At 42.5% G+C, this 12028-nt stretch overlaps 1 protein-coding gene across 1 annotated transcript in view; it reads left to right on the plus strand.

The window, feature by feature from the left end:
* LOC111153586 (guanine deaminase) overlaps positions 1 to 12028 on the plus strand; it is a 78703-nt gene that overhangs the window by 46115 nt on the left and 20560 nt on the right. The window contains exons 3-6 of the mRNA XM_022512712.1: positions 3598 to 3769; positions 8395 to 8482; positions 10209 to 10314; positions 11979 to 12006. Of these exons, the coding sequence (XP_022368420.1) occupies positions 3598 to 3769; positions 8395 to 8482; positions 10209 to 10314; positions 11979 to 12006 (394 nt within the window). The remainder of the gene's footprint in view (positions 1 to 3597; positions 3770 to 8394; positions 8483 to 10208; positions 10315 to 11978; positions 12007 to 12028) is intronic.

Below are 12028 nucleotides of genomic sequence, written 5' to 3' on the forward strand. Positions count from 1 at the left end.
ATCATGTCTTATAATCAGCTTCACATGCTCAAAAGCTCTCTTTTGGACTCATTCCTCTCCTTTGCTGCCCAGAGCTAATAAAATATCAAGCTTTTTCTTTTGTATTCATCTTTTCCTTTCTGTTCTTATCACCATAATCTTTATTCAGAAATGTCATGCTTGGGACATGCATGGAAGGAGTCTCCCAGCACATCCCTGCCACGGCCAAATTCATGTCCTACAGCCGAGGTTCAGTGTGTCACAGCTCTGCAAAAGAGAGGAAAAAACAAAGTAACAAGTATCCTCACCATCCCCTCCCTCCTGGCTAGAGAATAGCCAATACCAGTTAACTCACTGAGCTGATTATTCAAGACCCTTTCTAAGATGGGTTTTTTTTGTTTGGGGGGGGGGGACTGTTGTTTTGAAACTTTTTTTTTAATGTAGTAAAGTGCAGAGATCTTAGATGTATACATTGATAAATTTTGACAGACACATGTAACTATGTGACCCAACATATACCAGTCAAGATATGATACATTCCTCTCAGCCTAGAAATTTCCTTTGTGCCCCTTCCAGCCCCTCATCCCCTGTTCAATTTCTTTCTATCACATAGATTACTTCTGCCTGTTTTTAAGTGTCATATGACTGGAATAAATCAATAATTCCTGTGTCTGGATTCTTCATTCTTCATAATGTTTCCGAGAGTCATCCATTTTGTTGTTTATACCAGTAGTTCTTTCTTTTTTATTGCCAAATAGTATCCCATTGTGTTGAAATATCACAGTTCGTTTATCTGTTTTCCTGTGATATTTGAACTGTTTCCAGTTCGAGGCTAGAATACATAAACCTGCTCCAAATATTTTTGTACGGTGCTTTTTCATAAGTGTCTGTTTATTTCAGTTGGATAAACCACTAGGAGTGAAATTGCCCACTAAGATCCTTTATATTTTGACCAGATCTGCTTTTCTCTCTATCTCCCTCTCTCCTGTCTCCCCACCCCCCCAAACATAGCCTCACCCACCCCTAATCTGCTCAGCTAGATTATAATCTCTTTGAAGACGTCTTATTTCCCTTGGGAACTCCCACAAGGTTTAGGAAAGTTTTAAAAATTTACCAGATATTTTGGAAATTTTATTTGTTTGAACAATACAACAACATGAACAAATCACTCGGCCCTTTCATTTCGTGGTGTTGGGAGACAGGAAAAGCCCCAGGATTGAGGTGTCCTGAGAGGTCAGCAAGTCCCGCCTGAGAGGAATCCATAGTTCACCCCCCCGTGCTGCGCGCCCCCCATATTGTAGGTTCACTTAATGCCACCTTCTTGCCATACGAGCTTGTCACGGCTCTTCCCAGCCAAAGCGGAGGATGAACTCTGTCCTCTGAAGGGTAGTGACCGAGAGTACTGAGCTTGCCGACAAACCTCCTGGATTGGAATCTAGGCTCCAAAGCTGACTAGTTGAGTGATTTTTTTTTTTTTTTAATTACTTACATTTCTTGAGCTTCAGTTTTCTCTTCTGTCAATGAGGACAACTTACTTCCTAAGTTTATTGTGAGCATTACATCATCGTAACTACTATTTTTTTGAGTGCTTTTTATTATCCAGGCACTGTTTTTACACTTGCTAACAATCCTCACAACAGCCCTGTGGTGTAACTCCTATCTCTGTTGTACGTAAGGGAACACTGAGTCACAGGGAAGTTAAATAGCATGTTGATGATCCCACTGTTTGTTGATGGTGGGGTCTGAATTCAAAATCAAGTAGTCTGAGTCAAGAATGTATATACTTTTTTTTTTTTTAAGTCTCTCTCTCTCTCTTTTTTTTTTTTTAACTTTTATTTATTTATTTTGACAGAGAGAGATCACAAGTAGGCAGAGAGGCAGGCAGAGAGAGAAGGGGAAGCAGGCTCCCCCCTGAGCAGAGAGCCCGATGCGGGTCCCGATCCCTGGACCCTGAGACCATGACCTGAGCTGAAGGCAGAGGCTTTAACCCACTGAACCACCCAGGCGCCTCTCTCTCTCTCTCTCTCTCTCTTTTTTTTAAGATTTTATTTATTTATTTCACAGAGAGAGTGAGAGAGCACAAGCAGGGTGGACAGTGGAGAGAGGGAGAAGCAGACTCCCTGTCGAGCAGGGAGCCGGATGTGGGGCTCCATCCCAGGACCCTGGGATCATACCTGAGCTGAAAGCAGGTGCCTAACCATCTGAGCCACCCAGGCACCCCAAGAATGCATGTACTTAACCCCTGTAACAGACTGCCTCCCACAAGTACGACAACACACACGGATGGCGTGCCCAGTACACGCACCTCTTCAGCAAACATTATCCACTGTGGCCACCAACAACATTATGGCCACCATTCCTGGTTCCCATTTCTTTAAACATAATGCATTTTATAGATACCCCGGGCTTTGTTTGCCTTTCACTGAGGCGGTATACCTTTGAATTGGTAGCATAAGGGATTCTTTGTTATGTCAACTTTTTTTTTTTTTTTTATTCGACAGAGAGAGATCACAAGTAGACGGAGAGGCAGGCAGAGAGAAAGAGAGAGAGAGGAGGAAGCAGGCTTCCTGCTAAGCAGAGAGCCCGATGTGGGACTCGATCCCAGGACCCTGAGATCATGACCTGAGCCGAAGGCAGCGGCTTAACCCACTGAGCCACCCAGGCGCCCCTGTTATGTCAACTTTTGAGCTCAAGTTCTTCATGTTAAAATATAATTAATATTTTCTCAGGGGGTGCTGGTGGTGGTACATACAGTCTTCTGACAGATATCTGTTTGGATGTGTGTAGACACTTAACAGACACCAGTGAACTGAATTCGTTCTAAGTGTCTGTTAGTTTGGGGGCTGCCTCGTTCTATGGGTAGTGCCCCTGAAAACCCTTCAAAACATCTTTCCAGGACTTTCTGTTACAAGAATCCATGGAGATATGATAATTAGTTGGTGGTCCAAGGGACAAGCAGGAGGGATCATCAGCACCTGGAGAAGGCTGTCCGAGCTCGGGGGCTGTGTCTTCACTTACCCATCCGACACCCCCACCCAGGGGCAGTCTCATCTCCCAGGATGGCCTGTCGCCAACCAGCCTCAGTTTGCTCCTGCTGCTTCATTTCAGAACCCAGCCCCTACCTCACAGGGGAAAGGAGTCAGCCAAGGTCTAGAGGACCCATGAGTCTAGCACTGCGGCCACTGTTTGTCATTGCCCATCATCCTTAATGACTTAGGAGTAATTCCTCAGCATGGCTCTAAAACCTTTAAAGACCTTTTTTCTCATCTTTGCTCTCCATCCTGCAACCTCCAGTTATAAGAACAAAGTCATCGGATGTCTTGTTCCATGACTGCTTTGCTTCTTCTCCATATGGTGCTTCTGCCTGCCTCGATCATCTTTGGTTAACCTCACACCAGCCGTTCCGCCGCTCCAGTGTACGAGCCGTACGTCTCCCAGCGAGCTTCACTTCTGTTTCTTGATCCCTAGATAAGAGGAGAATTTACAGTCATCTGATTGCGTTAGCTCTAACCTAGTGGGGTGAACAATTAAATCACTGTGGAGAGAAAATGGGATTTAAAGATATGGAAAATGATTGAAGATGTTATTAAATTCTTTTCCCCTTGTATTTATTTTCAGTGAGTTCTTCATGCCCGGGCTGGTTGATACACACATCCATGCCCCTCAGTATTCTTTTGCTGGGAGTAATGTGGACCTGCCACTTTTGGACTGGCTGACCACGTACACATTTCCTACAGAACTCAAATTCCAGAACATTGACTTTGCGGAAGAAGTATATACCAGAGTTGTCGTAAGTATATTGCTTGTGAGTAGCAGTGTGTTATGACCAAATCACCTGTAGACACGTCCATTTCTTGGGGCATATTTTAGTTACAAAGCACAGGCAGTTGAGGCTAGAGTGGACTGTGGAGACATTTTCAGTTTTTTTCACAGCCCCAGGGGTGTGTGGACCATCTACGTCTTCTACACAAACTAACCCCTAGCAGAGAGAAAACTTGAATCCAAGTCCTCAAATCCCCTATCTGGTGGGCTTTCTTGACTCTCAATCTGTTATTTCCTGTGTTTCAAGTTACTAAATTTGAGTTCCATGCACGTGTGTGTTCCCTTACTCCTGCCAATCCACAGTGCTGTTCTGGGGACCATATGGAATAGCTGTGTAACCTTTGGAAAGTTCCGTGACTCATTTTCCCCATCTGTAATATAAAGTAGAGATCATGATAGTAACTACTTCATAGGATTGTTATGATAAGTTAGTATTTGTGAAGTTCTCGGAATAGTGCCTGACACATGGTAAGCATTGTATATGTTTGCCTTAAAAAATGTAAGGAAATTTAAAATTAAAAGTTAAAATTACAGTTAACTGTAAATTACAGTTAACAGGGTTTCACGTTATTTTAGTAGCTTCCCAAAGGAGGGAAAATAGGATGGTTTCCTATAGCGGGGTACTTGGGAATGTGATGAGCATTAACACCACTAGAGAGAGCGATGGAGCTGGTTCAAGTCATTGACCAGTGACTGCTGAGTTCCCCAACTGTATAGTGAGGGCTCAGAAGATGTCCTTACTAACACTCTCTCAGGGAAATCCTTCTTTCTACCCCAAACCCTGTTCCAAATCCACTCAGCAACCAGAAATAGCTTCTGCAATGGAGAATACCTTTTGCAAATACCTTATCTGACCCCTACCCTTTGTCATGCAGTGCGCTTAGTCTCCCTTTGAGGAGTATAAGCGAGGGCTATCCTGTGTATACTTGACTTCCTTAATCATAAATTCAGTATAATGTTGGTTCTTTCCTATTTAGCCTGCATCCACATGACACCAGAAAACCTGAGAAGGACTAACACAGTGCATGAAATTGCTGGGCAATGAATTGTGTTAACCACACCAGATCTTTTCTCAAAATTTGTTTATCCCTCTCATTGTTCTTAAAAGGGTTGGAGATACCTTAAAATAGCATAGTACACAGTGGAAGCAAATGAGTCATGAAAGCATGGCAGAGGGAAAAAGGGGGAAAGGAAAGTAAAACTGAGAGGGGTTTTACCATGGGGGTCCATGCAGTTGTTAGAATTTGCCACAAGTTCAGCGTTAAGTTTCTAGCCGTTGACCCAGGGAGGAAAATCAGTGATGTAATTTGCACTGTGTATATGATAAAAAAGAAGATATTTGTTAAGGTAAAGCATTTCTATTCCTTATACTGATTTTCTTAAAAATTAGTTTCAATAATATTTCATATAGATGCATGCTATGTTGTCAAAATATATGTTATTAAGGTGCTATAGTATTTTAAAAAAAAAAAACAAATATATTACTGTTTTATGTTTAGACATTTAGAGTATCTATATCCTTCAGGCAGTACTCCATAAATACTACTTCTTGTAGCAGAGAGTTAAGTATTTAATGTCAGTGCGTACAAAATAGATTTTATTCTTGACAGATACTTGCATTGCCTACTCCTATGTTTCTGGTGATGAGCAGGCAGGCCTGCATACTTTAATAGTCAGATGAGCTGATGATATTGTTGAAATCTGTAGCAGTTGAGATTTGTTAACTAGAACCTGTCCTTAGACTGAAGACTGCTCAGGGATGCTAAAACCATACGTATGAAGAGATCCAAGCCATTTTTGTTTGTTTGTTTTATTTTCTCCCTCATAAAACAGTTCTAGATCTATACTTCAGCAAATGGGTAAATCAAGACCCTAGAGTTTTGCGCCATAGATGATGTTGATCATTTACTATGCAAGCAATTTAAAGTATATATTAGCAAACATCTCCTGAGATTACTTAGGAAAAAAAATCCCAGTAAAGCAAGCCTGGATTATCCTCCTTTAAGCATTGCAAACTGCCGGGCGCCTGGGTGGCTCAGTGGGTTAAAGCCTCTGCCTTCAGCTCAGGTCATGATCTCAGGGTCCTGGGATCGGGCCCCGCATTAGGCTCTCTGCTCAGCGGGGAGCTTCCTTCCTCCTCTCTCTCTGCCTGCCTCTCTGCCTAATTGTGCTCTCTCTTTTTGTGTCAAATAAATAAAATCTTTAAAAAAAATAAACATTGCAAATGGATGGGAAATTACAGTTTCCAAGTACACTGGAATAAACTAAAAACACTAAAGGCTCAGGAATCTATACATCCTATCGTTTGCAGTCAAGGGATTGGAGAGTGAGATCCTTGGTAAAGGTGCCAAGATAAACTGATTGTGAATATTCTGGGTGACAGAAGGAATGTGCTTACTCTGTGGGGTTGTCAAAGATTCAACTGATGAATCCAGCTAATTCCAGAGAGCTGTCAAACCATGGAGGTATAAGATGCATCGAAAGAAAATAGGCCACTCTTTGCTCCCTCTTTCAGCCCAGTGGAAATGCAGATCATCTACTCTGCTAAGAAGCCAGCGCCACTCGTCTCGAAGTTTGTAGTCATCCCATGTTTGGCATCTATTTTGAGCTCAAAAAGCTTGGTCTCAAAACCTTTCTTGTCAAGAACTGAAGGCTGGGGAAGGATTGAGAAACACTACCCACAGCCTGATGTTCTTGGTAGATTCTTATAAATGGGAAAGATACAAACTCGTCACTAACGGAAGAGCCCTTTTGAAAGCTTATGAGAAACTAGGGTGGCATTGGGTCCAGGATGCCCAAATATAGAACAAAGGAAGAAGGGAAGCGGCTGTATGTTAGGTGGCCTCCTCAGTTAGGGTTTAAAGCCAAACTCCTCTCTTGCAATTACGTAAGTCGCACACACGTAGCCGCTTTGTTAAATGGGCTGAACTCAGTGGGAACCAGTAAGAGTAGCTTGGAGATTCTTTCCTTTCTCCTCTCCCTCCTTTGTTTGCCCTTTTTTCTCTGTGGTTTCTCTCTGTCCTGTTTTTTAACTATAATTTGGGCAGATTCTTGAACTTTCTATTTTATCCCAGTCCAACGGGAAAGTGCAATTCTCATCTAGTAAAAACAACCGTCCTCCCCTCCCTTAGAAAGACTTAATGTCCTTGTCTGTGTGGCGCTTCCATTGTCCTTCCTGCTGAAGAGCCAACGCTTTCTATTTTGAGTTCATCTTCAAGCCACGATGTGTGTAAAATTTTGAGAGTATAGAAAACGTTAGATTACACTTCTGTTTTAATTTTGAGTTCGCTTTAGTCTGGTTAGGGCATGCAGCCTGACTTGGGACTCCGTCTCATGACCCTGAGATCATGACCTGAGCTGAAATCAAGAGTTGAACACTTAACTGAGCCACCCAGGCGCCCCCATAGATTTTTTTTTTAAATCAAGTTTCCTTCTAACCTTACAGATTGCCTCTTTCCTCTGAGATTTTTTTTCTCCAGATTCTTTTTTCCTCCTCCTCTCTTTTATACTACCTTTCCTCCAATGTTTGTTGAACCTTGGGCATACATTTCATATTTAAGTGTGATGCTCTAAAATACTGATTGGAAGTCTGGTTGGGGTGGCACTTGTTGACGAGGGAACTTCATTATAGGATAAACAGTGATGGCAGTGAACAGCCCTCTCAACTCTGGGCCCCAAATGCCGTTGTGAGGATATCTTCCTTCTAGAACCATTCATCTTCTCTAGGAAAGAGTTCCTGAGTCCTGCCAGGAGTGGTGGGACTTGCATATGTGACATTTTGGGGGAAAAGTGACCAAGGATCCAGAGGGTCAACCAGATTATCCACTTAAAACTCCTTCCAGTCTCTGCCGTACCTTGCCATAGTGGGTGTCCAGTCTTCAAATACGACTGCAAGTTTCTGCAAGAGCAATTCTCTCCTGCAAGTATCTGGTTGGGGTGGTTGGCTGATTTCAGCAAGGAGGAGAAGGGTCTTGCCAGGTTTAATCATCTGTATACAGATGGCTAGCCAATTCTCTATTAACAGCTCTATACTTCTTTCTCTCCTTCCAGAGTCACCTCCAGGTTTTCATCTTTTTTTTTTTTTTTTTTTTTGGTTTTCTAAGAGGATGAAGAATTGCTTCCCTTGCTCATGTCTCTTTCTTCTTGGTTAATACATTTTATACTCCTATACTGTTAGGTTAGTGGAAATGTGCTACTAACCTGCTAGGTTAAACTAGAAATCTGGCTGAATAATTTTGCCCTCTTGTAGGAAATGGAAAAAAAATCTCATTAACTCATCCCTTGATACAATAAAGTTTGGATATCCTTAAATAATCCTAAAAACCAAGGAATTAATTAGTATTATATTTTGTGAATTCTGTAGCACGGAACAGTGTGAATTCTAGGAAATCAGAAGTACCAGCTTCTTCTCCAGCTTACACTTCCGGAATATAAATACTTTTGCCATTTACCTTAACCGTATTTCATATCAAGATGGCATACCTTTAAATAAAAACATTTTTAAATTAAAAACTAGAATTCTATTTCATCTTTATTTGCCATGTGACTTTTCTGGGCACACGCGATTCATGGTTTTTTGTGATTTATTTTTAGAGGAGAACACTGAAGAATGGAACAACCACAGCTTGTTACTTTGGAACAATTCACACTGACTCATCTCTGCTCCTTGCAGAAATTACAGGTGAGGAAATGTAAGCGTGATTTATGGGCACATCAAGCCAAGACAGTCAGACCGTGCCCGGCAGTGACTTACACGTGTGGGCTGTCCTGCCTTTTAATTGCTAGAATTTGAGCACTGCATTTCTTGTGAGTAATTAGGTGTATGTGTATGGCCCTTGAATGCTTTTTATTGTGTATATAATTTGATTATTTATTTATGGTTTTGGTTCCAGAATGACGCGTACGGGTTTGAATTTTGTGTATTAGTTTAGGGCGCTTGGGAGCAGGTTTACTAATTCTCACTGTGGTAACAGTTTATTATATTATAATCTGCAGACATGTCTTGGCTGTTGGCTGGGCTCAGGGCACTGTGCTAGATGCTGGGAACACAATGAAATAGAAAATAGTTCTGCCCTTGAGGAGCCAGACGATTAATTATTAACGATTATTAACCACACACCTTGATTAATAACTGTGTTAACAGCGGCTGTGCTCTTGCTAGATGCCTGGCTTCGCACAGAGCACTCACCGTGGATTATCTCAGCTCAGTTGCAAACAACCGTTGGAAGTAGGCATTCATGCCCTCGTGTTACAGATGGATAAACTGATGCTCAGAGGCCATAATGCCCAAGTCACACGGCTAGTAAGCAGATTGGAGACTCGCTTTAGATTAGTAATTCCAAAACTCGTACTTCGCATAGCACCCAGAACGTCGCAGATGCTCAGTAAATACCACTGGCTGATGCGCTGATACTTCTGCTCGCTGGCCAAGGTAGTTTCTGCCAGAGGCTGAAAATATGTATTGCTATTTTTGGAGGAGACAGAGAAGACTCAGAATCAGATCATCTGGAAAGAATTCAGAGAAGGGCCTTTGAATGGGACTATACAGGAACATCAAATTGGGGGAGGAAAATGTCTTCCCAGCAGGGGAAATGACATGGACAAAGGTATGGGGACAGGGAAGTCCATAGTGGATAGAGGAAGCAAGGAACAGAAAAGCTGAACTGGAGGACAGGATTCACCACATGGTGGGTTGGGAGAGGAGGTTGGGCAGATGGGATGGTTCAGACCATGGAGAGGTTCGAATATGCATCAGATACTCAAAGATTTTGAGCAAGATGAGGTATATGGTGAAGGTGGTGGTTCATGGAAGAGTCATCTAATGGCCAGGTATCACAGTGAATTACAGGGGAAAGAGAGAGGAAAAAGACCTTTCTTTGCAAGAGTCTTATGACATCAGACAAACAGTATCTTCAATGTTCTAGCAGAAATAAAAATTTTTCTAGGACCTCTAGTGAGGGCCGGTTCCTTAGTGCCGAGAGCTGCTAGGGGACTAAGTCAAATTCCCCACCGATGATAATATTGGCCTTGCTACTGTTAAGAAAAGTAGCGCTATCTTTTCTAAGCCCTATGTGCCAGACACTTTATAGACATTATTGGGTGTATTCCTCATAACCTTACACATAACAGAGGACACTGGGCACATACGGGTTTAGACCTTAATCAAATATTATCATCATCCTGGTAGTAATCTAAGGAATGGTCCGTGGAAAACCTTGACCTACTTACAGAATTTGGTGTGGTTTGTTGTTGTTGTTTCTGTTCTTTCATGGTGTGATGACCTTTCACATTCGCACTTGTGTTTTCGTGATGATTTCAATTTAAGTGTGTTTTCTAAAGGCTCGGGAGGGATATACTGTTGGGGGGAAAAACATAACTTCACATTCTGTTTGTGTGGCCTCTCACAGATAAATTTGGGCAGCGGGCGCTTGTGGGCAAGGTCTGCATGGATATGAATGCTACTGTTCCAGAGTACAGGGAAACCACCGAGGAGTCAATCAAGGAAACGGAGAGGTACATGCATCTGGAGTGGTCTTGTGGGCGGTCCCTCTGAGGCACTGATGGAGTGAGACGGAGAGAGGCAACTCTGTGAACCGGGCCCATAGGCACATAGGCACTGTGTGGGTTTGCCCTTCTTTATGCAGGTGGTCTGGTCCTAAAGAAAATGGTGCATGTCAATACCATTTCGAAGCCTCTGGGAACTTGCTATAGGAGTCCTATGGTGAATCCCTTCGTGAAATGAAGGATTCTTTTTAAAAGTTAATGATTTACCACTTCCCTCTCCTTTATTACAGATGGAGGCTTCTCCTGCAAATTGAACTTGCTTTTTTTTTTTTTTTTAAAGATTTTATTTATTTATTTGACAGACAGAGATCACAAGTAAGCAGAGAGGCAGGCAGAGAGAGAGAGAGGAGGAAGCAGGCTCCCTGCTAAGCAGAGAGCCCAATTCAGGACTTAATCCCAGGACCCTGGGATCATGACCTGAGCCGAAGGCAGAGGCTTTAACCCACTGAGCCACGCAGGCGCCCAAATTGAACTTGCTTTAAGTGTATGATCTGTGCTTCAGATTCCTTTTGGTGGCGGGATCATCCTCTTGCCTGAGATCTTGAGCTTCTGTTATATTTTTTTAGGTTACATTGGGATAGTCTGTGGATTCCAAAAGTACCTTATCTACATTTCTTTTTCTTTAATGGTTTTTCTTTAATGGCTTTAATTTCCTTTATTTAATGGCTTTTCCATAGTCCCCCGAGCATTTGATTTGACAAGGAATTGCATTGTCTGACATTCAACATCCAAGAGTTATAGAAGAACATTCTTTAGTTGTAAATCTTCTCCAAGACCTACCCTATCCTGATGCAACTTTTGGAAGCCCAACTTTCTACAATTCCAAACCTCCTTCACCTTAACCGTGTCCTCTGGAAAGGATGGCTTAGGAACCACCATGTGCTCACAGAAGGACCGAAGCATCACCTTCCTCTTACCGTTGGTCACATGCTGAACTTGTCTATGGATGTGTGGTCATAGCATCTTGTGGTCATAGCAAGCCTTAATCCACATTTTATTCTGAAACAAAGGACCACCACAACGCAGAAAGCTAGCTAGTAAATGTTTTCGGTTGGGGCACAAACCGCCGTTTCATATGCTCTGCGGATACCACCATCCCTGATTGCCACCCCCATCCCATCTGGTCTCATTCCTCAACACCCACCCCCTTCCCCGACCTGCCCTCTCCATTTCACAGCCATCTCTGGCCTCTTCCAACAGCCTTACTCCATCATCTGTGCTCATAGAGCCCTACGCTTCGAAATGCCTCCAGGCGCATAGGATGCCAGTGATCCAATATCCACAGAGCGTAACATCCTGCAGTATTTCCCCAAATAGAACTTAAGCCAGTGGAATGGCTTGAGTGATATGGGAATACTCATGAACAGCCCAGCTGATGTTAGGGGGTAAAATTGCATTTCCCTGTGATTTTGCACTCTATCTCTCTGGCTGCAAATGAGAAAGCAGAGTAATTACCACTTGTTAATCTTTAATTAGTGCTGGGGAAACATGTATGGCGTTAGAAATGTTTGCATGGAAATTAAGACATGTAAGGATCATGTTTTCACCCTTTTAAAAAATCTATTTAAAAATGCCAAAATTTTCTATCTTAGCCATTTGTTGCTTTATTTCAGATTTGTGTCACGGATGCTCCAAAAGAATGTAAGTAAGCGGGGAGGGGGGT

Source organism: Enhydra lutris, unplaced genomic scaffold (genome assembly GCF_002288905.1).
Source record: "Enhydra lutris kenyoni isolate GAN:26980312 unplaced genomic scaffold, ASM228890v2 scaffoldscaffold33, whole genome shotgun sequence".
NCBI classification, from domain to species: Eukaryota; Metazoa; Chordata; class Mammalia; order Carnivora; family Mustelidae; genus Enhydra; species Enhydra lutris.